The sequence below is a fragment of the Ammospiza nelsoni genome, chromosome 3 (assembly GCF_027579445.1).
Source record: "Ammospiza nelsoni isolate bAmmNel1 chromosome 3, bAmmNel1.pri, whole genome shotgun sequence".
Classification (NCBI taxonomy): Eukaryota; Metazoa; Chordata; class Aves; order Passeriformes; family Passerellidae; genus Ammospiza; species Ammospiza nelsoni.
In genome coordinates, this window is record NC_080635.1 from 60,988,096 (window position 1) to 61,013,981 (window position 25,886).

Below are 25,886 nucleotides of genomic sequence, written 5' to 3' on the forward strand. Positions count from 1 at the left end.
AGCCTGATAAACAAATTGGAAAACCATTATTAATGATAACTTGTACTTAGGCTGTTTTGTACAACGAATCTCTGTCATCCTGGATACCCAAAAGACTTTTCAGAATACTGATAAGGTAAAAGACCAATACAAAAACATACTAAGTCATGCCTGTGATTGGAAAAATTGGATAATACTGGCAATAATGTAAGAGCTATTCAGGATATTGTAAAATGAAGTAATTTTCATGCAGATGGCACTCTGTAGAACACAGTCCTTATTTTAAAATTTTGTAGCTGTAACACTTATGAACTTAACTTGCAATTACAATTCTCCTTGACACAGAGACCACAAAATGGAACTCAAATGGCAGTTATTTCAGCAAAGGGACTACTTACTCCAGTTGCAATCATTTTGATGCTCAAAATAGAGCTTAAGATAGTAAGTTCAGAATTAAGTCCTAAACTACATCACACTGCAGGGCATTAGAAATTTATTTTTCTTAAGTACATGACTCTTTTAATCATTGAATCAATGCCATGTTGTTAATAGTAAAGAAATAGAAGAAATTAAATCTATATTCCCAGTAATCTATAATTTCTACCTGGGAATCAGGGCTGATGAAAAAGCACTTATTTCAAATTACTTACTTAGAAGCTTAGGTCTGCTAAGTCCTGGTGACTGTCTGAGAACTGATCCCAACCACTAGGTTGAGTGAAAAAATGTTCTGAATTGTGTAGCTCCTGACTCTATGTGCCTAATATCTCTTCTTTAGAGAAGAAGCCATGCCTTCCATTCTTGAAGTATATAATGCCTTCAGACATTAAAAGCCCTTTTTTTGTTTATTCTTTTAAGTTTGCTTTTGAAATGTTTGCATTTTGTTTTAACCGTTTCATTTTAATACTAGAGAGGTGTGTAACTCTGCATATTGAGGCACAAAAGAAATGAAATCTTTGGAGAAGCAAAAAAAAAAAAAAAAAAAGTAGATGGTATCTACTTTTCTTGATGTTACATGTCCCTCACACAGACACTCCACTCTCTATCAAAAAGCTCCAATTAAAGATAAAACATTTAAAACCAGCTCACTGTGCCTTGCCAATACTTCAACACTTTCAAATATGCACAGGTTAATAAATATTATATACTGTGGACTTACTGGAATTCTACCATTATCCTGCTTCAAATTTAACAGTCATGGCATTGAAGGGGAAAAAAATCACAATAAAGTTAGTCCCTCTATATCCTGGGGGAGATGAGGAAGAGGAAAATGCCTTATTTCAGTCAGGGCTGACCAACAATTCTAGAAAGATTTTGTTACTTTTTTAAAATAAGGATAAGCATGCAGCATTATGTGATATGAAATTGTGGCTCAAAACAAGCACTATCCAATATAATGAAAAAAATCCAAACAAAAATACAAGATAATCACTTGGTATGTATCAAAATTGAGGGTAGGAGAAAGATACCAGTACTGGGAAATATAAATTGGTGATTTAGGCTATTAGTTCTCTATTTGTAACAAAAAAAGTTCTTTGCTGGGTATAGTGTACTGTCATTGCTTACATCTTTTAAATTCCAATGGATGGTTGTTGAATCAACATGATCAAGTAAACCTTAGTAAAAATTTTGCGTGCACCTCGCATAGAGCATTGCAATTGCTGGTTAAACATTTAGGACAACACTAAAAAATTCACCAAGAGAAAATATTGTCACAACAGTAGCAACAACCTTTGGCAAAATTACAGACTCTAAAAAGCCAAAAAGAATTCCTTCAAAGATTTTTTTTGTCAGTTTTCAGTGATAATACTAAAATTATTGAGTTTTCTTGACATCTCAAGGCCTGTGAAAACAAAACGGACCAGATGCCAATGTAGTGAGAAACCTGGCAATTATTTTCAAAGAAAGCCATACAACTCACTGTTACACAAGCAGGTTTGAATCTCTGAAATGTGACAAACACAACCAGAAGTTATCCAAAATCCCGTTAGTATACGTACAAATGCATCTCGTGCCGTGACGCGCATGCCGATGCTCACAGCCAGCACACTTCCACCCTGTGAATCCAGGCTTGCAAGTGCACTGCCCAGTGACAGGGTCACAGGGGACAGGCACAGAACCATATGGGTCACACTCACATGCCTGGCAGGACCCTCCTGGAATCTGTGGGTTTCCTGTGTAGCCAGAAGAACACCTACACATTGCAAACACAAAATAAGATTTGTCCAACTGAGATGCGGGGCACAAAGAATACTTGGCAGTATTTTAAACATAATTTACACATACACCCATGAACCATTAAAAAAATCTTTGTTGTTTCATGATCAGGAGAGAAATTTTGCAAACTGTCCAACAAAGAGACTTCTACTCAGGACACAGAACAGTCTGGATGAAGGAACTATGCAAAATTGATTCCACATCCTTAACAATTTTCAGTTAAATTTCTATTAAACTGCAACAAATAAACCCCTCCACTATCATTGTGTGGCCCTGTGTTTTGTGTCAGGCATGAAATCTCCTGGTAGACATTTTGATCATCTTAATCCCTCAGTGTTTTGATGGATGGGACAACAGAGACTGTTTAGGTTGTTAATTCACAAATCAGCATTAAAATGTTTATGTGTAACTGTCATTCACAGCCAATGCCCATGAGGGCACCACAGTCACTAAATCAAAGGGTATGAGTGACATCAAGATACACTATTAGCATGGCATCTAATTTTAGATAAATTTTTTTAACTTCTGAGCCCCGGAGGGAAAAAACCCTCACACATCAAAAAGTAAGACCAGGACAATATCTGTGATGAAAATAACATCGATTATCAATTTACAGTGGTGTATATAAAAATTGTCTAAGTTTTAACAGCATATAAAGGAGAAATAAATTATCCAAAGGCATGTATTTAAAGAGTAGTAAATACATGCTTGTAGTATTGAAAAACACTTATCTCCTTCATGCCTTTTTCCTCATTTCATTGTCCCTCTTTCTGCTTTTTCCATTAATCTTTTCCATTAATCCTACCTTTGGCAGTACTGGCCTTCATATCCAGGTGGGCAGGCAGTACACCGGTAGTCACTAGGTCCTTCAGCAATGCAAGTAGGGCTAAAACTAAAACAAAAGTAAATAAAGAATTTTTTTTCTACTCTCTTGCATCATTTCACTTTGGTCAGCAGTAAAGAAGGGCCCAAGAAGTTCCACTCTTAATGTAAATGGCAGCATTTTCTTATCTGTTTATAAAAACCTGTGAGAGGTCTCTCCTTCCTATTATAATTTTTGTGAATGCTTTCCTGTGACACTTGCACAGTTTGGCCAAGGGATCTAAGGGCTATATCCAAGGGGATGGAGTGAGCAATGCCCATGCTGTAGGCTTGTGTGATTGAATGGTGCTCTCACTCACAGAGAGCACTGGGAAGGATGTGAAAAGATTTAGAAACTGAGCTAATAAATATTCAGCCTTTCCAGTCTGATTTCATCTTATTTTGAGTGAAATGAGATAAGCTGGGAAGAGTTTACTTGAAGGTAAGATATAAAGTGGGAAAAGGAACCAAAGTCATACTGTATGGAATCTTCCAAAAAGGCAGCGTCAAATGATCTGAAAGAGTTATGAGAAAAGCCCAGTCTACAGAGAAAAAAACAACCCTAAAAACTACCTCCTTTGTGATCAGAGAGAGGTCTTATTTTAATCATTGAAGACACTAGATTATCTTTTTTCAGTCACTTTACTACTGACCGCAGTGTGTACCTGTAGGCACTGTGCAAAGTAGCACTGAGTTGAAATGTTAGTGTATGAAGTGCCTGCACAGGCAATTAAAACAAACAAAAAGGCCAGGTAGGGCAAAAGAACAGAACTAAATATTAAGATGGTGTAAAACCATGAAACTCTTTCAGCTCTTTGTGGAAGAAGAGCTAGAAAAGCACAGAGGTGGCTAGCAGTGAGCCCAGGGCTCCTTCTTGGTACAGTGCAGTCAGCATCCTCATCTAACTTGCTTATAATGCATTAAATCAATAGTGCTTGAACAAGTATATAAAATTATGCCTTTGCAAAAAACATAAACAAATTGATCTATTACTCACAAACTCATTATCCAACACATTTTCAACTCCATAAAAATAGATCCATACTAAGAAAAATTCATTCTCTCTGTTCTTTTTTTTTCCCCCAGCTCATCATGTTTGAAACTGACTGCTGATTGTACAGGAGTATAAACACAGTATTTAGAACTTTAGTGGAGTTTTATACAATTTCATAAATAAAAATAATTGCACTGTAAAATTCACAAATACTATCGTATCAGTCATGATATAGCAAGCTAATGAGATAGCTCATTAGCTATCTGCATTTCATCTAGATTATGATTACTTGACTACCATAAAATAGCTGCAGGTAGACTTTTTCCTTAATAGCATCCTGAAGAGCTTTAACTGATCTGCAAAAGATATACATCTATGGTCTGATACTCTGATTTTCTACCTAATACTGTACCTTTATGGAATGAATCTATGCCACTCCATCCATCTAAAAGCCAGGCATCTAGTCTAAACCAATTGTTCAGGCATCTTCTATCAGCACTGGAAAATGGACGTGCACAGACAGACTTCTACAGATATTTGAAACACCTCCTTCCCTGCCTTCTCCCCAGTGGTGTTTTCCTTTAGGTTTAACATGAGTGAATTGTACAGTTGTCAGTCTCTATATTTACAGTACAGCTACTGAAGTTGTTGATGGCTGTGGATAACAGAAATAGAAATCCTTTCCATGATGTCTAGAGACAGCAGAGTGAAGCTCTATAAAACACAAACAGTTCCGTTCCTGGACATGCTCAGATCTGATTCTTTTCTCAACAGCACTAAGAAATTGGATGACTATCTCATGATTAAGTGTTTTTATTAAATTCAGACTAGGTGTTATTCTCTTATTTCCTGTCAAGGTGTATGAAACCAGAGTCTCATGATCACTTTCACGTGAGCAAGACACAAAAGGCTTGTGATTAAATGAGGTTCGGGCACTTTGCTTGCTCTCCCTCAGGCAGCTCAGCAATTTGAGTGTGCACCTAGGACACCTAAAAAATGGACACTTTTAAAAAAAGATGGAGATAAGACAACAGGGAGTGGTTTCAAACTAAGGGAGGGGAAATGTAGATTAGATGTTAGGAGGAAATTCTTTACTCAGAAGGTGGTGAGACACTGGAACAGCTTGCCCAATGAAGTGGCAGATGCCCCAATCCCGTGAAGTCTTCACAGCCAGGTTAGATGGGGCTTTGAGAAAACTGGTCTAGTGGAAGGTGTCCCTGCCTATGGCAGGAGAGCTGGAGTTAGATGATTTTAAGTTCTCTTCCAACCCAAACTATTCTATAATTCTGTGTTAGACATGATACCCACAGTCCACACATTTCTCACCTGTAGAGCACTTCAGCAACACCACTTCCTGAGTTTATGTTAGGTTTTAGATAAGATACTGAAATGATCTTGGGAGCACAGTGTTGAAATGTTAGTGTTGAAATGTTAGTCTAAATGCCATAAACACCGGGTGAAGAGCCCTGTTCATTTTCTGATCTGATACATGTATTTCTAGGCAACCAAATGTTCCTAAGCACCACAAAAAAGACAGGCTGGAGTATCTGCAGCCCTTCATACTGCCATTTAGTAACATAAAAAGTTTTTTTTCCATTATTTGCCAATTTACAAAACTGAGAACCTTGGTTGATCTTGTTCTTTGCAACTAGAATGTCCTTCTCTGATACTAATAGACAGAACACATAATCAAGTTGTAACAGAAAACACTCATGAAATGGACAAACCTCAGAAAAACTTGTAGTTAAGAATGCATTATAACTCCTGAGATAAAGGATATTTCTTTAAATACCTGAGATTTGCTGTGTATGAAAGATTATGATGTTTTTATCTAATAATGTTTGAAAAAGAACTTTCCTCCCTCAAAATAAACCCAAGACCAAACCAAAATGATAAAATGAAGTAAAAATAAGAAGAAACCCCTAAATTCTCAGCTATCCTGACTGAAATCCTCACTAAAACATCCTAAAGGCCAGACAAAGCACAGAAAAATGGTTTTACGGAACACTTCCAGCTTTTCAAAAGCACAATCATGAAACACAAACCTGCTCATTGCACTACTACAGTATGATGCCAAATATCATTAAGAGCTTCTCAGCAAAACAACAAAAAAATCTCAAGTGCTAAAATATCATCTGTTGGGAACACATGCAGAAGCATCATGGAAAGGCTCATTAGCATAAACCAACCAGTAAAATTTATGCTGCAATAACTATAATGCTTTTAAATTATTCTATATTTCACAAATTGCCTGAAACTCAAGTAACATTAAATAAGGAATCAATAAATTCCATAGTGAAGCAAAAAAAGGCACTGCAACACATTTATACCAACATAATATATAAGAATTTTTGCAGCTCCCTTGTGGCTACATTGTACTTGGGTTCTGCTCTAGCTCCGTTTATGAGAATACCTTTATAACGCACACTCATTATCTTGAGTACTGTATTTTCTAGCACTTATTAATTTATTCATCACAAATTAGCAAGGGAGCAATTTCTGACTTTTAAAGGAAGATCAATTAGCAAAAGTAGATAAGAAGTTTTTATTATAGCTTCCATGAGGCAATTCTCCTGTAGCCAGCTATCTGAAAAAGGACACAGGGAACCCAGGAGGAAGCTCTGGCTTGCTGGAAAGGCAACCCTGCACCATGAGTTTGCTGACTTACTTGTTACTGGGAATGGGCAGGGGACAAGCACAAGGCTGACAGTCATCCGGAGAGCCTTGGACGGTGCCGTAAAATCCCGGAGCACACCTCTCACAGTGGGGACCAGCAGTGTTGTGCTGACAGTCCTGCCAAGGAAGGAGACGGAATGAAAGCTGCATTTGATAATTACATGAAAGCAGACAACATTCTGCTCCCAGCCTTAGGGATTCAAACCCACTTCAATACATAATTTCCCTGATATGATTCTCAGCGGGAATGCTTGCTTTAAGCTTCTATCAAATGTCTGCTGAATAATATACAGGCTTAAAAGGAGAAAGGTCTGTAGCTACCCAGATGCATCCTACAGAATTTCTTATCCCATTCATCCTTTCTTTTCTCCTTTGTTCCAGCCATTGGAGAAGGAGCAATAATTAAAATTCACTCTTACTGTACCAGTTCATGTGTATTACTGCCTGTAAGAGCAGAATTGTGTTTACTGTATGACACATGGTACATTGTTTCTTTGTTTTCCAGGTGTTCAGTTTTTCTTTTTGCACAAATAGTAATTCAGGGGTGAAAAAGCACTGCATAATCTGAACTCCAGAGAATCAGAACAGAAAACTTCAAAAGTTTGCTTTTATGACACTCCCTGAACTTTGATACTTAAGCTATTTAGGCAAAATTGTATTAAAATATTGACTTCTGTTTTTTTAGATTAGTACCACAATTTAGGAATTTTACATTAAGATTAACTTGGTGCAAAGGTTTAGAAGTGTAATACCTGACAAACTGACGTTTCAGAGTCACACATAGTGCTGTGTCCATGACACTGACATACAGCACAGGTGCCTAAGGTCTGAGCAGGTGTCCTTCCCGCAGGTGGAGAGGGAAGCCTATAAAATCCTGGAGAGCATGACTGCAATAAAAAAGATGCAGAAGAAAACAAATCATTACAGAGTGGATTGTGTGTGGGGAGCATTGCAAGATCATCTTTCCAATCACCAGCTTTTACAAGTTGTGAAAAGAATCTGACAGGCTTCCAGCTGTGTTACAAACAATACACAGTACTTTACAGATAACAAGAGCCAGTCCTAATTGGAAACATGGCTGAAAAATCCCTGGAGCACTCTACTGGCATCAGGCTTTTACACTAAAGCTTGAGAGATCTTTCATTCAGATGCAGAACACTTTTCTGTTCTCATTGTGCATCAAGCATCATTCCTTTCATTACTTAAGAAAAGAGTTTGTTTTCAGAATAATTTTTTTTTGCATGGACTGTGGAGAGCAAGCATGATGATTCTGTTTCCTTCATCCCTGCTATGTTTTTCAGGTTCGACAAGCAGTATCTGCCTACACACTACCTCATGGATAACAAGCAAAAGCCGAATAATAAACAAGAAAATGGCAGCATGGCTGCATTATTTATAGCTATATAATTTAAACACCATAAAAGTACAGAATTCAAAATGTTAAAGGTTTTCCATGTCTTGAGCCTATCAGCCCCAAACCGAGTTTATCCATCACTAAGTCTCCTCTACTGCAGCTTGGCAATAAAATTCCAAGAATAACTCAAGAATTGCTAGCAAAGCTGACACTTGTAAAAAATAAAACACTTAGTCTTTATTTCAGGCTTATTACACAGTGCTGTGGAAGCCCTAACACAGCTCTCGGGAAACACACAGCTATGGCAGCATAAAAACACAAACAGGAACATTTTGACAGCTGAGACCATTAGGGGTAAGAGCCTACTTGTCCCATGTATAAATCCCACCACCTAGTGGTGCCAGGAGCCTGTGAAAGCTGGCTGAGGAGGTAATTTCCTACTGGTGACCACAATTTCTGCTTTTTGGAAAGGAGTGGCACACTTTTCACACAGCAATAAAATGGATGCAAAATAAAACAGAAGAGAATCTGGAGTAAGTATTTTTTGTGACCAAAAGTAGGATTCTTTAATGAAGCACTAGCTGACATGCTAGATTTATTAATATACCACCACTCTGACAGTTTTATAATCATTGCTAAAACCTCCAGGAGTCTAAGTTACGGAAAAAGTATAAACACAATTATTTTCTTTAGAATCACAAAGAAATTAATATTAATTCATTTCTGCTTTTTCCCTTCTATTTTGACTTAGACCACATTATGTTCTCTGAGGCATAGAAACAGTCTATCTTCTTTTTCATGGTTTGTGAAGAATTCTAACATAGATAAATAATCTCAAATGAAAGCAGTTCTGTTCCTTATTCTTTTTTCCCTCCCTCTCTATCCCCACAAGTGTACTTGTCCAAACAAGGTACAAAACATAGATTTACAAGTTCTGAATGATTTCAGAATCAAATTTTAAATACATGGTACATCCTCAAACACAATTAATATCTGGGGTTTTTTTTCTGATATGCCATTGACAGTCTTACCACCTATTTTGACCGAAGCATTTCAGAGATGAAATAAAACACAGACAAAAGATAAAACAGACTATATTTTTAATTGCTAGTTTGGAAGCTTTTCAGAAGCAGCCATTAGGAAAATTCTTACCACTGATTCTGCAGCCTACAACTAGATGTGGAATAAAAAGGAAAAAAAAAAAAGGAGGGGGGAATATAAATGTGACTTCTAATAAAATCTGCTGTGCATATAGTTTTCACAATGTTATTATATGGACAAAGTATGCCACAGACACATACACACTATTAACACCTGCTTAAAAAACGCTAGGATGTCAGATATTTTTTTCCTGCTAAAATTAAATAAACCTTCACAGAATACACCATAACCTTCACTGAGCACACTAAAAATAAACTAAGTTATGAGTATGTGAAGATCACACAATTAAGAATGAAGTATGAAGGTTGCAATTGAGATATTTATTGAGCCCCTGGTGGGTGTAAATTAAAAACAAGTTCTAATTACATTATCATATAGTTTTCCCCAAAAATCCAATTTGCTACAGTAATTAAAAAAAATCTGTACTTCTAAGCAAATGTTGGAGTCCATTAATTTCTCATGTATTTACACAAGTTCAGGTGTATTCCCTTATTGAAACAGTGTGCAAAGAATATGTTTTCATGTACTTTCAAGCACACCCTTCCTATGAAGTTACTGTTTCTGTTGACTTATTTGCTGCATAACACAACCATGTATAACATCCAAAGTGATTAGAGTTGTCACAGATAACAAGGTTTTCTCTTCCTTTACTTCAATTTTCCTCCCACTGCTAGTTTGGGACAAACCCTTACAAGATCCCACTTAGGATGTTTGAGGCATTTGCAAAATACTCGAGGTGTTGTTTCCTGCTACCACCTCCAATTGCAAGCAGTGAATTTGGAATTACTTGTGCTGAATAAAAATGAAAACATGGTATTCTGCACACAGAAAGATTGGCAGTCTCATCATCAAGAGCACAGACAGTCAGAAGTATTAATTTACATTCTGCAGACAATATATTATATCCTAAACAACTTCTCTGGTACCTATCATGAAATCCATTTTACAAAAGCATATACAAGTCAGCTGGTTTGCTAGAACACTTGGGTACTTTTGAAATATGCAACCTTGTATGAAATTGTAAGTAAAAAATAAATACAGTGCATGTATAAGGAGCACTCATCAGGTCACTCAGCTGACCAACACTTTTCTCCTGGTGAGTATTTCACTATTACAAGAGTATTATACCCTTATCTGTTCAAAATGGCTTGTTAGCATCAGTCACACAATTCAGCATCAGTGATGCTATCTCAGTAAACCTTACTTTCCTGTATTTTAAGTATTTGAGTCACTGCCATGGTTTCAGTGGCATATTTGCTTACAGCAATAAAAAAAAGGGCTGAAATTACCTGTGAGAGGAAATAAGTAATTAAATTAAGGGAGAGTTGCTGTCAGTTAAATGAGTTCACACCCAATTACTATTCACACCTTGTCAATGAATGGACCAGAGAAAGCACAAAGACTTTTCCTGGGAGTTAGGTTAGTACTGTACCTCACAGGACAGACCAGAATAACCCAATGGGCAGTCACATTTCTCTATCAAGTGAGCCTGAGGAGCCATCCCGGACACAGGGCTGCCTTCAGCAACTTCCAAAGAGATCTCAGAAATCCTGGAAAAAAGAGCAAACACCTCCAATGAGATTAGTCAAGGACTCACCCAAACCCACTTACTTCACAGTCAGCTGGCACAGGAGGAAACAGTCTCATTTAGCTGTTTGTAGGATTCTTATCTACAGCAGACAACACTGGTTTTTTGCATCTCCCAAGAAACCACAAAGTTAACACCACCTCTGGTCTCATTTTCTAGTTGTAGGCAACTAAATAACTAACTAAATCTCCAGCATGATTCTATCTCTTTTCAGCCAAACTAGTAAAAGTTAACATACAAAAATTCATATCTGGTTTTTCGTTTGTAGGGACTCATTAAGAAATTGATGACTCTCAGGGGTATGGCACTAAAACTGTCCTCTTAATGAGCTTCTCATGAGGCAACTATTTAAAAAATAAAATAAAATCTATCCTAATAATATCCTTGCCTCCCAACCACTCCTAGTCTTTCCAGCATGACCTGCTAAATAGGGCTGATACATCATGGACAAAGACAACAAATATAAAATCTTATGAAATACACTTAATCCTCGTGTATCAGAATGCTTTACTTCTTAAAGTACTTTAAGCTTACTTCTTTATTTTGGGGATTTGTTGGTTTGCTTAAATGAATGCTGTGATCTGGAACACCTATTGCCTCAGAGAAACAAAATGTGCAGAATAGAGTAAATTTTAAAGCTTCAAATATAATGCTAACCTAAGCTAAAATGTCAAAGATTGTCTGACTGGCCAAATAAATGTCAATAATGTGGGTAGAGTCTATTCAGTAAGTGTCTGAGCACAGCGCTAATGGAGAGGAGCTCACAGATCTTCTCACCTCTCCTCATGCTCACAGGCTGTTCAACTTTTCCCAGACTTTGACTCCTGAGGGACTGAGTGGTGCTGTTCTGCTTATGGGCATACAGGTACCAATGTCAGGATAAATGGAGGAAAAGCAAATGCCCAGCACTGAATGAGATGAGAGTTTTGGGACTGACCTTACAGGACCAGACCCAGATGTCTTTATAACCTTGTGTCAACACAAAAATCCCCAAAGCAATCTACTGACTTAAACCCCATGCTCTCTTCTTACTACCTGAAGAAAGGGGTTCAGTCCAAAAGGGAAACTGAACCAAAAAAAAACAAACCACCCAAAAACAAACAGAAAAACCAAAACCAAGCAAACAAAGCCAGGTCAAAACAGAAGACTGAAAATAAAGAGGGCAAAACCATTAGGATCTGACATGTCAATGAAAAGTAACACTAAAATCTCTGTACATTTAATGGGAAAAGAAAATGCAATCTGCCTCTCCATCATTCTCAAAAGTGAGGGCACAGTTGAAAAACTGTTTACTGTCATAAAGCTGTATTTAGATAACAATACACTCTAGGGCCACAAAGCTGCCTATTGTTTGTGTGAAAATGTTACTTAAGGAAGGTCAGGCTTGGCTGACTTTTGGAAACTGTCTATTAGGCAGCAGCCAAACAACTGCCACCTGATCACTGTTGGGAATATTGAAATAATTTGCAGTGAAATTGAAAGCATACTTCAATTCAAGAAATTTATTATCACAGCCCTGTTGCAAAACAAAATCTAATAAAAGCAATGTTTCCATTTAGAGTGTTGAATGTGAAAATGAGGGCAACAAAATGAACAATACAGGAGAAAAATGTTTCGGTAGGGATTCTGAGCAGAAACCTCTAAATCACTAATAATGCTACAGCTTGGAAGCAGAAACAACATTAGTATTGCTACTAAACTGTTTAGCTAACAGAGTGCTAACACCAGAATGAAGCTATTTTTATGTTCTCAATTGCTGCTGCTACTTTGACTTTATTTTAAAGTGTTTTTCCTGTAGTTTATCACTTACCTGCAGCTTTTAAACTTTGCAATTGAAATTAAAGCACTATTAAAACCTAAAAAACCCCCATAAAAATACTTCACATATATCCTTTCCCCCTCTCATCTACAGATTCTTTAGCTTTATATATCTTTTTCTACTAGGCTCAGTCAAGTGGAAAGAGAAGCTTTACTAGTTTAGAAAAGGGCCCTTATGCGGAAAGCACAACACATTTTATTTAAGCAAATGTTTTATTGTCACTTAATTCAAACATATGTTTAAATTTGAGTACAAATATTGTTCTTTAGAGGGTCTCAGCTTATTTTTAATAAAAGCCTTCAAGTCTTTATGCAAGGTAATATTCCACTAACCTTTAAAAACATTTTTGGGGATTTATATTTTATTCTTACACAAAATTTCCACTGAAATCATTCAAGGTGCTAACTTGAAAAAATAATAATGTATTCCTGCTATATTCTACCTAAAGTCTCAGATGCCATGTGACAAATGTTTACTTTGTAACTAGACAGATCATAGAAATCCATTGTAACATAACCTCCTCCAAAATCAAATACAGATTTATATGCAAGGTTATGACTTCAGATGGAGAGTTACCAGAAAGACCAGATGAACTGTTTGCTAAGCTCTGCTGTCATAAAATGTCACATTCTGAAATGCCATGCTGTAAAAATACATTCTGGTTCTTTAAGTGGCATTTTGCAAACCTGCCTTGGAACTGAAAAGTCCTCCCCTGTTCTGACTGCCTCATGACTGGGCAGCCTTGATAAAATGCTGGTGCAGTGCAGGCCCAGTGCAGGCACAGGAGCCACACACACCTCAGAACAAAATCGGTTTTGCTAATGTTTCAAAATAACTTTCCTTTTGATGCTCCAGCTGAGATAGTACTCAGTTTTTGCTTCCACAACTGAATTAAGATCTGTACTGCTTAGGGAGAAGGGAGAAACATACATGGAACATGAACATGTTTCTCAAATTTTCCACATTGCATTGGGGTTACCTTCATAACTCTTTTCCTGGGAATCCCCTTGCTTGTAATACAATATCCTAAATGGACTATGCCAAAAATAGACCAATGTTAAACACTTATGGCATCTGTTACTAATATTTAGCATCCAGCCAGTGCAAGCTACATGAATACTTTTCTGTAAATTACATACCTTAAAGAGAAATGATAGCAGCAACAATGACAATGTTTTCTGTCACACAGTGCTGTGCAGACCCATGGAATCTGCCCCTACTATTCACCTTCAAACTCCAAAGGCCTTCAAACTCTTAAAAACCTATTTGTACCTTAGAAACCTAGAAACAATTTTAACTTATTATTTCTACGACAGAATCACCAGAAGGACTTCTGGAGACTTTTGGAGTTTATCTCTGCTAATTACCATCCCCTTGCCAATAAATTTTGATTGCGAGGGACATTGTGTATTAATTATTAAAAACTTTGTGCAATAGTCTATGTAAGTTATTCTAGAACATCTCTACCCCCAGCAGTTTATCTTTCATGTCTAATATGGATCTTTCCTGCTGATCTTTAAATTCATGTTTGTTTTTGATTTACCCACCATAGCAACAGAGAACTCATTCTTTCCTTTTTCTCTGTGACAACATTTTAAGCACCTTAAAGCAATTTCTAGTTTCTAAGCATATCTAGTTCTTTATATCTTCTTTCACATGTCATATTTTCTAGCCTGCGATGATGGTCACTGATATCCTCCAAGCACTTTAAGAAGTATTTTCTAAAATTCTATTAACCAGAACTTCACACTTAGGCTTCACTAGTGCTGGGTGGAAACAAAAGAGGTTGTTTTTTTCACTTTGCAGGCCATATCTGTTTATACATCTAGATAGAGAATTAGCATTTCTCAACAACAGTATTGTTACCGAATCATGTTCACCTTGTGATATGCTGTAAACAACAGACTCCTCTTTGAAGAATAGACAACTAAGCAGTTGTTCCTTTTTTGTTCAATTGACTGCTACTTTCACTGTAAATCTTACAGCTGACCTTTAGACTGAAGAGATTTTTGTAATGTTCCTATCATGTTGCTGCCTGATTTTCACTTCAAATTTAGTGTTATCTTATTTCCTTGCATAACTGATTCATTAATAGATTGAACAGAAGATGCTGAATATGACCCTAATATATTTAATTTCCCACTTTCAGGAGAAAATTCCCTCATGTACTAACATCTATATTTATTACATCTACATTATAATTACAGCATCATGCTTTCATAAAGTGGACCTTTATTCAAAAAATACATTTGGTTTGTTTCATAATGTGTGTGCCTACATGTGTTTTCTGTTCTAGAATCCTGAAAATATAGATTCTGCTTGCCTAGTGTGATATAAATCTTCTAGTGCATAAAACTTCCCTCTTCTCTATCTTGAGCTATGCCAAACACAAATTCCGTCTGCTCCTTCTTCTCAGCAATGGCTCAAAGCTGGTGCCATAAATAGAAATTCCGTTGGAAGTAACTGGGAGGACTATGGGATTATCTGACTACTGCACCATTTCAGATCACCACATGAAAGAGTTACCTGCTCTGCCTCATGATATTGCCATGCGTCGCCTTGATGAGAATGTAATGAACATCATACAACACGTTCATGAAATCTTCCCGGGATACAGTCCTACTTGGTCTTGAGTCATCTCCATAAGGTTTCCAGGTGAAATCTCCCTGAGATATTGTCCTGTTGAGACCTGGGTTACCATGATAATATTCCCAGGGCCCAGGGTTTCTGCCTCTTTGGTCATCACCATAATATTCCCATTCATGCTGAAAGACAGAAAGACAAAAGACAGATTATTAACAATATTCAAAAGACCCATGTGCTTAAGTTTTGGGCTAAAAAAGCAGATGGAAGTGTTACCTCTGTCATCTCTATCTCATGCCTTGTCAGCTGGCCAATCAGAGGGGCAGCCATATGCCGGACAATAATTCTCGTATTTGTGGGAGGCCCACCTCTTATGATGACTTGTGGGGAGTAAGTAGTAAAACCTGTTTCTTCTCGTGCTTCAAAGTAGATGGCATATTTCAGTTTCCCTCCATAAGCGGTCAGCTAGCAAAGCACAGAAAGAAATCTCATTTTCAGTTAGCTAAAAATAAATTCCTGAGAAGGAGCTAGATGTGCTCTGCACCTATGTGCAGCCTGATGAATGCATGCGTGGTAGAAAATAGCAATTTGTACTTGTGGAACTATCTGGGGACAAGGACTGTGTTCAAAAACACTCATCCACAATTTGTTATTACATTACACTAAAACCAGTATGTTATCTATTTCCTCATATGTGCCTTGGTGCTCCACCAAACCAAGAAATATCAAAAGTGCAAAATAAATTGTCACAGAGGTGCATAACAATATCCAAAAGGATGGTTCTTTCAATCATTTTCTCCCATGTAGTCTACAAATATCACATATCTTTTGCTTAAAAGTGAGAGAAACAAAAAATTGCAAGGGTGTTATATTAAATTTGTGTAGCTTAATTTTTCAAATAACATTTTTATGAGAAAATTTATCCTGTGGAAAAATAGAACATAGATATTTACAGATATTAACACGTAAAATACTGTTTGTGTTACTTATGAATTTCCATAGTAACAGAGCAAATAATTTTTAATAATGGAATAGCATTTACTTTCTTTTGAAGTACCTTCTACTGTGTGAAGACATGCTTATTGGAAAGAAAAAAAGGCACTGAAAAATAATAAAATAAGATTAAAAGGAAAAAAAAGCCACATCAGTATTCAGTGGAGTTTTAGGTTTACCTTTCGTCCCTCAAACTGCTCTGGAAGTCTCCAGTAAACAGGTTCTGACCGAAGATCCTGCATCACCTGTTCTATATTTGCTACTATTTCAGGAGGCTGGAATGCAATCCCTGAAAGAGTGCTACGCTGAAGCTTTTCATCCACCAGTGGCAGAATCATTTGCTCTGGCTTCAAGGTCACCTATGCATATTTGAAAAAATGGAGAAGAAAATTAACTCTGTTTTTCCCCATGAAGTGTTAGTCTTTAAATTCTAGCTCTTTAAAATATTACTTCTAGGTAATTTCATTTCACATCATGAGCAATTTGTCACAAAGCAGTCTTGCTACTCCTTCAGGTATGAACAGTGCTAATAATGACTTTCCCCTTGAGCCTTTCGCACCTTGTCCTCGTGTTAACAAAGAATGTAGCAGCACTGGTTAAAATACTTTAATCAGCAAGTGATTCCATGAATTTTATAGAAGTGATTTTCATAGTGCTATTTTAGTCCCAGGCCTCTTTTGTTCAGATTGTGAGAAATGTTACCTTACAAAGAAGCACTTTCTCACCACTTATAGATCACTGGAGCTGTAAAACACAGTGTCCGATGCCTTGATACTTCTCTGCAATATTCAAGCTAAATGTTCTCCAGGCAATTTGCAGAGAGTAAAGCTTCAGTGAAGGTTTCTGTAACTCTAAATTCAGCTTTATTAAAAAAAATACAAGGATGCCACTTATGTGCTTGTAATTTTCTTAGACTGGTTGACAAAGTCTCATTAGCGTTATACTGAAATCGTTATTTTGATCAAAAACTGTAGTAAGAGTCTTAGTAATTCTGTGCCAATGGAAGGATCTCAGCGAATGTGAGATCCTTGAACAGATGCAAAAGGCTGGTATCAATACTGCTTTCTCCCAAAGAGTGAGGAAGACAAAGAAAACAAATACAGGTAACAGTGATACTGTCAACAAATTGGTGATGAGACAGGTGTCAGGTAATGAGGAATCAACCAAACCCTGCACTGTACTTTCAGTATCCTGGTATTTCCATTTATAGGAGATCTATGGACTGATGAGACATGGAAGGACACCTAATATTGCCAGTCCTAAGTGAGATTTAGTGATTTTGTATCACAGCTGTATTTTACTGTTTAATACTTTAGATTCAAAGAAAAGTGTCAACACATTTGAATTTCAGGTCATTCATCAGCCATGCCTTATTGTCATATAAACCAGGATTTACTTGTTTAAACAAATCTAATGCCATTTGAAGCACCTGAGAGTACCCAAAATAGCCACTAGCAGCTGGCAAAAGAGAGTCTCACCTATTTTTCAGTGCTGTATCAATTCTGAAATAGATGAGAGTAACAAATACTACATATGACATGGACATACACTTTTTTAGATATCAGCATAAATACAAAAGGAAATTAATCAAGAGAAACAAAATAATCAGGAGGTTTAAATTTTTTCTGCTTTGTGCTGCCACAAAGGTCAAAGCACAATTATCCAGAACTGTTGCTGTTATGGAACTTGATTAAATTTTACAAATTGTCAGCCTTCTACAGCCTTTCATCTCCAGTCTAGCAGCATATGATGGGCAAAACTGAAATAATGAGAAAAACTGGGTCAGATCATAATAAATCACTTCATCCACAGGGAAGGGAAAGAGGTGCTACGGGATTGAAAAGTGAAGGGGAGAATAAGTGCTATCCATATAACATTAAGCAAGAGAGATTAACTTGATTTCAGCCTAAAGTATCCTTATCTAACTGATGCTCGTACACGACTAGTCTGGGGCTTTGGCTGATTTGCATTAGGCAGACATTCCTTCTATGGTTGGCATTCTTTCAAGCAGGGATATGACTGCCCATACATGGGGAAAGAATGAATATTTTTCCTTTAGAAATCTCTCCTCCAGAACGCAACAGAGGAGCTGGCATGGCAGCTGTCTCAATGTGTATTTTGTGTTTGTTGTACAGATAAATGGAGACATCCAGTCTGCCTTATTTATCAGTCCAGCATAGGTCTCAAGGCCCTCTTCCACAAACAGGTGTAGAGCTCTTTGTTTGCTCTGATGGATTATACGTCTCTGTGCTTGAATTTAAATATAGCTTCAATAAGCTCTTTTTAAAAAATGAAAGAAAACCCCACCAAAACAACAAAGCCAACAAGGAAAATCAACAGATTAACTGAACTATGGGAAATTTATGGTGGACAACAAGCACCTGTGACCCTTGAATACACCTGGGTAAACTGTGTATCACGTACCAGGGATTATGTTGCAATGCATTAGACTGCATAATTTCCCCACATGACCAGCTTGCCCTTTCTTGGGGTTTAATAGCTTTTCATTGGCTGGATGTCAGCTATCCTATCACTCATTTCCTATCTACTTATTTTCTTTTAATGTCCTGACCCTGATTGTCTAATGGAACATACCGCTCTCACCACTCCTCAAAGCATGAAGAGGAAAGCGATTGCTTAAATGTTTGGCCATTTTCTAGCTACCTCTCAGAGCCTGACTAAAAGGTGCCAGCAGGAAACAACATTATCGCATTACATGGCTCAGCAGTTTCCTACTCACCCACACGCGGCTCAGCCCCCTTGCCTCGCTGCACTGTGCAGTCAGGCCAAAGCAATAGCAACTGCTGCAGCCAAGTGGGTTTCTGGCAGAGAGACCAAATGTACCAGACTTGCACCTGTCACAGTGGACACCTTCCACGTTAACCTGGAAGAGAGAGAGAGAGGATTTTTAAAAGGGAAAAAGTAATCAAGTTTTATTTCAAGGTAGCGATAGAAACAGAAAATCCTACTGTAATGATAATAACAGGGTGCAGCAAGAAATAATAATAAGCTTTAGGAAATATTCAAGGAGCTCTCCAGGTTCTTATCACGTGTGTATGCAAACATATGTAATTAATGTAATTAAAGCATTTGCATTTGTATCCACTGAGTAGCTATGAGCAATAGCTGCTGGCTTCACCGTGCAAGTTGTAAGCACAGAAAAATTAAATGGCACTTTGGGCATGACATGCTTAATAACTGATTGATAAGATAAGAAAAATAAGTTGTTCTGAAATTGCCCATGTTAATCAAGCCTTCTGTTTAATAGGAATTAGCATTGACATGTTCAGATATTTAAGGTACAGCACTAAATGTTCTTGCTGAGAAACGTATTTTAATGGAAATTCTGAAGAGAAAAGCTTTCCCTTTTTCATGATTGTTTTCCACATCATTGAACAGTATTAACAAGGCTGAAATGTTTCACTGTTGTAATGTCAAGGCTTTTATTTTCATTTTTCAATTAGTCCAAATAAAAAGCTATTCCAGATAGGGCAGATACACAATAATTTATGCAGAGCCTTTTAAAACCATTTTCATACTGAGACCAAGGTATTAAAAAGAAAAATAGTCACCAATATGAAAACACTCGGTTGGCTTTTTCTCCCCACACACCCTTTCTGTTCTCTTGATACTAGTGTGAAGAAGCCAATTAAAAAAAAAAAAAAAACAAAAAAAACCAATAAAACCAACTTTCCAAAGCTTATACAAGAAATCAACATTATCCTTCAGGATTTACCAGCTTTAACCCTCATTTCCACATGTTCTATCAAGAAATGTGTGTACACTGTATTTAGCTTAGATTTTGCTGCTTTTTGTCAGGGTTTACAATGAGGTTCCTGAGCCTTTGAGAGCTCATTTCAGCAGCTGTAACAGCAGGTTGAAATGGGATCTATTATCATTTTATAAAAATCTAGTTTCTTCAATATACAACTCTTTCAATAAAAGTTACACAAAAGATTAACCAACCCTAGATTTCAATTTAACCTTAGGTTAAAATTCTGGGGGGAAAAATGCTTACTTAATTCAGTATTATTTGTCCATTTTCTCTAATAAATAGCGATTTCTACTTGCTTTGAATTTTTTTCATGTCACTTGCACTTCTTTATCATTAATCACCACCTAAAGATACACTGTTTATTTGCACTCAGAGAGACAGAAGCAACTGTGTTATTAGCCTTGAAAGAATCAACAAAGAAATGTAAAATGCCGTGAACCCCCACCTTTTCTACTTAGTGCTTACAAGAACCACCAGAAAAACTACAACCCAGCAAAGTTGTGGAATCTCCTTTTCTGGAGATAGCAGTCTGGACACAGCCCTGAGTCACATGCTCGAGGGGACCCTGCTTGAGCAGGGGAGTTGGACTAGATGAGCTCCAGTGACCCCTTCCCACATGACCAATTCTGTGACTTGCTGGACCTAACCCAGAAATGGGGCACTGAGTTGGTTAGAGGGGCTGCTGCTTATCCTGGATCAAGAGAGGCTGAAAGAACTGAGATACCTCCATTTCTGCATTTCAGAGGCTGGCACAGGGCAAATAGCACTGAGTTTTATTCAGGCAGTCCATGTGGTCAACTCACTTCCATTTTCTTACAGTGTCATCGTCAAATGAATCAGTACTTGTGAAATAGCACATTATGTTTCCTGTTCAAATATACCATAAAAATGGGAGGATGGCCAAGCAGTTTGCACAAAGAGGCTGTGAAATCTCTCCCCATGCTTGGAAGTACTGCCTCAGCAGTGTCTTTCAGACAAGGTGCTGAATTAGATGACCTCCATAGGTCACTTCCAACCTAATTTGTTCTACAGTTCTGTGTCTTGAAACTCAGAATTAAGTGACTGTTGCCCATTTAACAAAATAATTACCTGGCTATTCAATTATTTGAATTCATCCTTCCATTTTACTATCTCATTGTGTCAATACAGACCTAAAGAAGGAGAATGAATCTAAATCCAGAAAGAATCTCTAGGGGTCACTTTTAAAAACCTCCCCCTAGAAGCACAACTATCACCAATACTAGGTCACATTACCCATGCCTCTTTCTAGCCAGTTCTTGAAAATCTCCTGGAATGGCCATTTCACATGTTTCTGTATAATGTGTACCACTACAGCATAATACTCTTTTTTTATTTTCCTCATGCCCAACCCAAAATTTCCAAGCTCCCTTTGGCAGCTGTTGTCCCTTGTTACATCTTCTGCCATCATCAGAAAGGACTTTATTCCATCAACTACTCTTTGGAGTGGTTGTAATTGCATTTCCTCTTATTAGCCTCTTTTTTTAGCCTCTAAGAGAGAGCCCAGCTCTCTCAGTACATCCCCACAGATTATTTGCTGTGAGACTCTTCTCTGGATCCTCTTCAATTTCTCAACAACACTTTCAAATCAAGCTCTAAAATTGGACATCATTTCCAAATGCAGTCTTACCAGCACCAACTACAGTAAAACTAGAGTACTGAGTAGATAAAGCCTTCCCCTGCTTACCATGCTCTTTGTGATGTCCTTCCTTGCAGCTGCATTGGCCACTGTGCTCACTGCATCCAGATCAGTGGGCAGCTTGCCTTATTTACCATGAGACTGTACGGTTGGTTTATATCCTGTGTTTTCCAGCAGGATTGCCACTCAGGCTTCTTCCTTTCAAACTGTACTGTGGATTCAGTTTCCTGAGGTCATTCCACTCCAATTAACGACCTTTCTATTTTCCCAGTCATCAGGCTTTTCAAGAACTCTCTAGACAGTAATTCTACCGTTCAGCATGTCAACCTCAACCTCGTCCAGGTCAGCAGTATTTTCAAATGTGCTGACCATGAATTCTGTCATCTGTGTCGCTGAGGAAGGTATTGACTCTGGGATAATCTGCTTGCTGGCTACCAACTGCATATCAAACCACCAATTAGTGCCCTGTAAGCTCAGCAATCCAGCCAACTCTCAAACAACCTAAGTGTGCTGTTCTACCAATCACAATTCCAAATAAGAATGTTGCAGATGACAATGCCAAAAGTCTTTGCTTTAATGATCCTGAATTGCATGAAGTCTACCCTGAACAGGTACTATTGCAGTGAATTCTCCTCATGAAATGATGAATATTGACTCCATTTAAGTCAATGTACTTTGAATTAGCACTGTGGCATACTGTGTTTCTGATGCGTTTGCTTTTATTGTGCCCAGAATCTGAACAAGAATTGTATTGTGGGGATGAACTGGCAACAGTTCTGTAAGAATAGACAGAAATAGAAATTGAGGAAAAAGAGGAGGCTAAGGATCTTCCTAGGAGGATGCTATACTGGCAAGTGTCAGTATGTGGTAAAGCAACTGATAAACCCTGAAGTGTTTCTTTACGTTGGACTCCTCCCACATCAGTTGCAAATGCACTATGAAAACCAAGGAGATTGTTCTGCATGTACTGTTTGAACAAGTAAGGGCAAGTGCCAATGAAATCTGAAATAAATTTCTCAGCAGTTATGAGTTTACAACCTTCATTTTCTTACCTTGCAGCTGCATTGGCCAGAATGATCAACGCATGAGCACCTCCCCTCTGCATCACAGCTCTGTGGATCTGTCCCAGCCAGGAAGCACTGACAAGCCACACAATGGGGATAATTCCAGTAGCCCAACCTGCACTCAGTGCACTTCTCCCCAGAGAATTCAGGGCGGCAGAAGCAACAGCCTGTATTTAAGTCACACTGAGAACTTAGGGCTCCAATGGGGCTGCACTCACAGGGCTGAAAAGGAGAGAAACAAGGCAATTGTAATTGTGCTTCTGAAAAAAACAAAACCAAAACCCAACCAAAAAGCAACTCACCTCTTTTAAGTATCTATAAATAAAATACAGCAGTGAATATCCACTGTCTAAAAATAACATATTTAAATTATAAGGCCAGTAATGTATTTTTATTCAACATGAGTCAAGCATTTACACTAAATACATTCACAACACTGGTGGGATTGTTTTCTATAGATATTACTGTATATAAGTTAGGCATCGAAAAGAAATAAACCCAAAAGGGTCAAGGATATTGGAATACTTTGTGGACAAAATTAACTCAGAAACTACAAGCACTCTCTAAGAAGTATTTTGTATGTAAATTCTCTGCAGGCATGCTCAGAACACTTTCCTAAAACTGGAACTCCTCAGGAGCAATGGGTTCAGTGGTTCCAGAGGAATCTAGTTCAATGTCTATTACTCATCTGTCAGACAGGTAACTATCCTCTTTCTACAAACAAGACTCCTATTCCTAGATGACCGTAATTTACACAGTAAGGGCTAGAGATTTAGTCATGTGAAATATCTGGAAGTAAACTTCCTCACAGAATAAGACTTTCACAGGCAAGTGAGGATAGAAATAGGTGACTTTCCAGGGTGTCTAGAAATTGAATACAAAAGTAGCAGGGAAAACTGCAGATTTCTAAAAACAGAAGAATCCCTCAGTGCTATTACTGTGGTAGCACTGCACAGTTAATACAAGACATTGGCTGTAATCACTGATGTGACCAGAATATCATATGGAGTAGTTCAGCTTACAGCAAAAAACTCAGTACCAGCAGTACAGGTTACCACAGTAACTGACATGGATAGACTTGCTAAAATTACAGACACAAAGCTGAAAAAATAGAGGAAGAAAATGTGGATTCAGTTTCTAAGCAAAACTGTTTATTACATGACTGCTTAGACCACATTTCCTCTGATCTGAAAACACCACTTATAAAGAAGGTGAATATATACAGGAAATACACAGTCTGCAAGATGACTACCTAGCCTAAAAAAATAAAACTTTCTGACAGAAAGAACTTTATTCCACAAGATGCATTTGACCACAAAGCTGAGAAAGTGCATTGTTCACCATTGTCTGAAGTATCTTGGTCTGCAATATCGAAACCTAAATTACAATCAGATGCTATGTGTGGTTTATGCAGTTTTCTACAATGCTCTCTATGTCAGACTTAAAACAGCCTTGGATTGGAAATCTTTTATAAAGACTGCAAAGCAGGAGATTCACATCTCACTTTGCAGAAATTAGCAGCAACATACTGAAAGAGATGTGGGCTGATAGATCATCATTAATTTAGATGGTGCCATGGAACTGTCATACTAATGTGCTCACATAAAAGACAATCAGAGAATATACTCCAGAGCTCAAACAGAGGTCTTCAACCTCATTAGGCTGGTTTCAGAAGCCAAGAGTCTATATCACAGCAGCACTGCAGAGGTTTCACAGGAGTTTTACATACATACAAAAAAGAAATCATTCTTGTCAATTGCTTTGCAGCCTGAGCTACATGACTAACAGCCTTTTAAGAACAAGTATTAATGGTGTATGACTATGCTCCAAAAAGATATCATTTTCTGGAGTAATTGTAGCAGTACTATTAAATCCCTTATCATCAATGAGCACACCAGGGAGGAAGAAGGCATTTGAACTTTCCATGATGTCCACTGTCACCAGTTTTCAACCTTAACTGAACACTGTGCCACTTAACTCAAGGTCATTAACAACAGCTTTCACAGCCTCCTTGTTATTCTATCATTGTTTTCCTATTTCTTCTCCCTTCTCTTCAGGTATTTTAACTCTGTGTCAATTATTGGAATAAGAAGGATTTAAAGGCTAATGATAAGGTTTATTTTCCCTTTAAGAACAGGGGAATAAAGTGCAATTTAAACTAAGGTGGATGTTACTTTTCTTTTCTCCTTGCTGTCTTTTATGCACAAATTGAAACCTTTCCCAAGCAAACTTTGAGTACAAATTCCCAGTGGTGTCACCATTAAGGCCAAAGAAAATTTGTTCCCCAAAAGCACTGCTGATTACCTATAAATACACATCTACATACCTCATTCAATACTCTGGTAATCTCAATCATATAAAACACAGCTATAATAAAATAAAATCAGGCTCAAGCAGGACCCTGACTCAGTGTGACAGCAGAACCAACAGGGTGTTTTGTGTTACAGGCTGTGTACCTGAGACAGAGGAGCTGTAGTGCAGCAGCAGTAACAAATTGCCAACATTTACACCAGTCTTGCACCAAAACTTGCAATATGGAGATGAACCACAATTTACAAGCCAAAAACTGTGTTCCAGCTATAAATTACTGTGAAAGAGACAACACACATAGAGAAAATAGAAATCCACTCACCTTGCAGCCACTGACAATGTTATGGCCCCAGTGATTTGGTGCACATTTGTCACACATCTCTCCAACAGTATTGGGAGGGCAGATACAGCGTCCACTGACAGGATCACAGTTATTGCCAAAACGTGAACACTCGCAGGCTTCATGGGAGACAGAAGAAAATAAAGCAGATGAAAAGTTATCCCTTTATCTGACACCTGGAGAGCAGGCCCTAACGGGGTTAGGATCATTCTTTCACTGTACAGTGGACTCAGTTATCTGTGGACACGATGGGGCAGAAAATGTAGACAAACCATGAGAAACCAAAACCAGTAGCAGAGAAACACAGGTTAACTGTGGTTGAAGTAGCTGCAATGAGAAGAGAATGGGGAAAAATACAGGCACCAACTGCAGAAGTTCAGACTTCTGAGATGGTGCACTCTTTGCGATGTAACTGCAGGATGCTGCTATACAATTTCTGGGCCCATGCTGTCTCGTCTAAGAGGCCACCTGAGGGTCTCCGAGCCGTCTATGCAGGGAACTTGCAGCCTATTTAACCT

General features: G+C 37.8%; 1 protein-coding gene across 1 annotated transcript in view; it reads right to left on the minus strand.

Annotated features, from left to right (window-relative positions):
- Window positions 1-25,886, minus strand: part of LAMA2 (laminin subunit alpha 2) — a 335,803-nt gene that overhangs the window by 87,285 nt on the left and 222,632 nt on the right. The window contains exons 22-32 of the mRNA XM_059468183.1: window positions 25,351-25,487; window positions 22,707-22,940; window positions 18,963-19,106; window positions 16,402-16,581; window positions 15,506-15,694; window positions 15,173-15,411; window positions 10,672-10,789; window positions 7,477-7,611; window positions 6,717-6,841; window positions 2,999-3,085; window positions 1,977-2,170 (exon numbers count right to left, since the gene is read on the minus strand). Coding sequence (XP_059324166.1) covers window positions 1,977-2,170; window positions 2,999-3,085; window positions 6,717-6,841; window positions 7,477-7,611; window positions 10,672-10,789; window positions 15,173-15,411; window positions 15,506-15,694; window positions 16,402-16,581; window positions 18,963-19,106; window positions 22,707-22,940; window positions 25,351-25,487 — 1,782 coding nt within the window. The remainder of the gene's footprint in view (window positions 1-1,976; window positions 2,171-2,998; window positions 3,086-6,716; window positions 6,842-7,476; window positions 7,612-10,671; window positions 10,790-15,172; window positions 15,412-15,505; window positions 15,695-16,401; window positions 16,582-18,962; window positions 19,107-22,706; window positions 22,941-25,350; window positions 25,488-25,886) is intronic.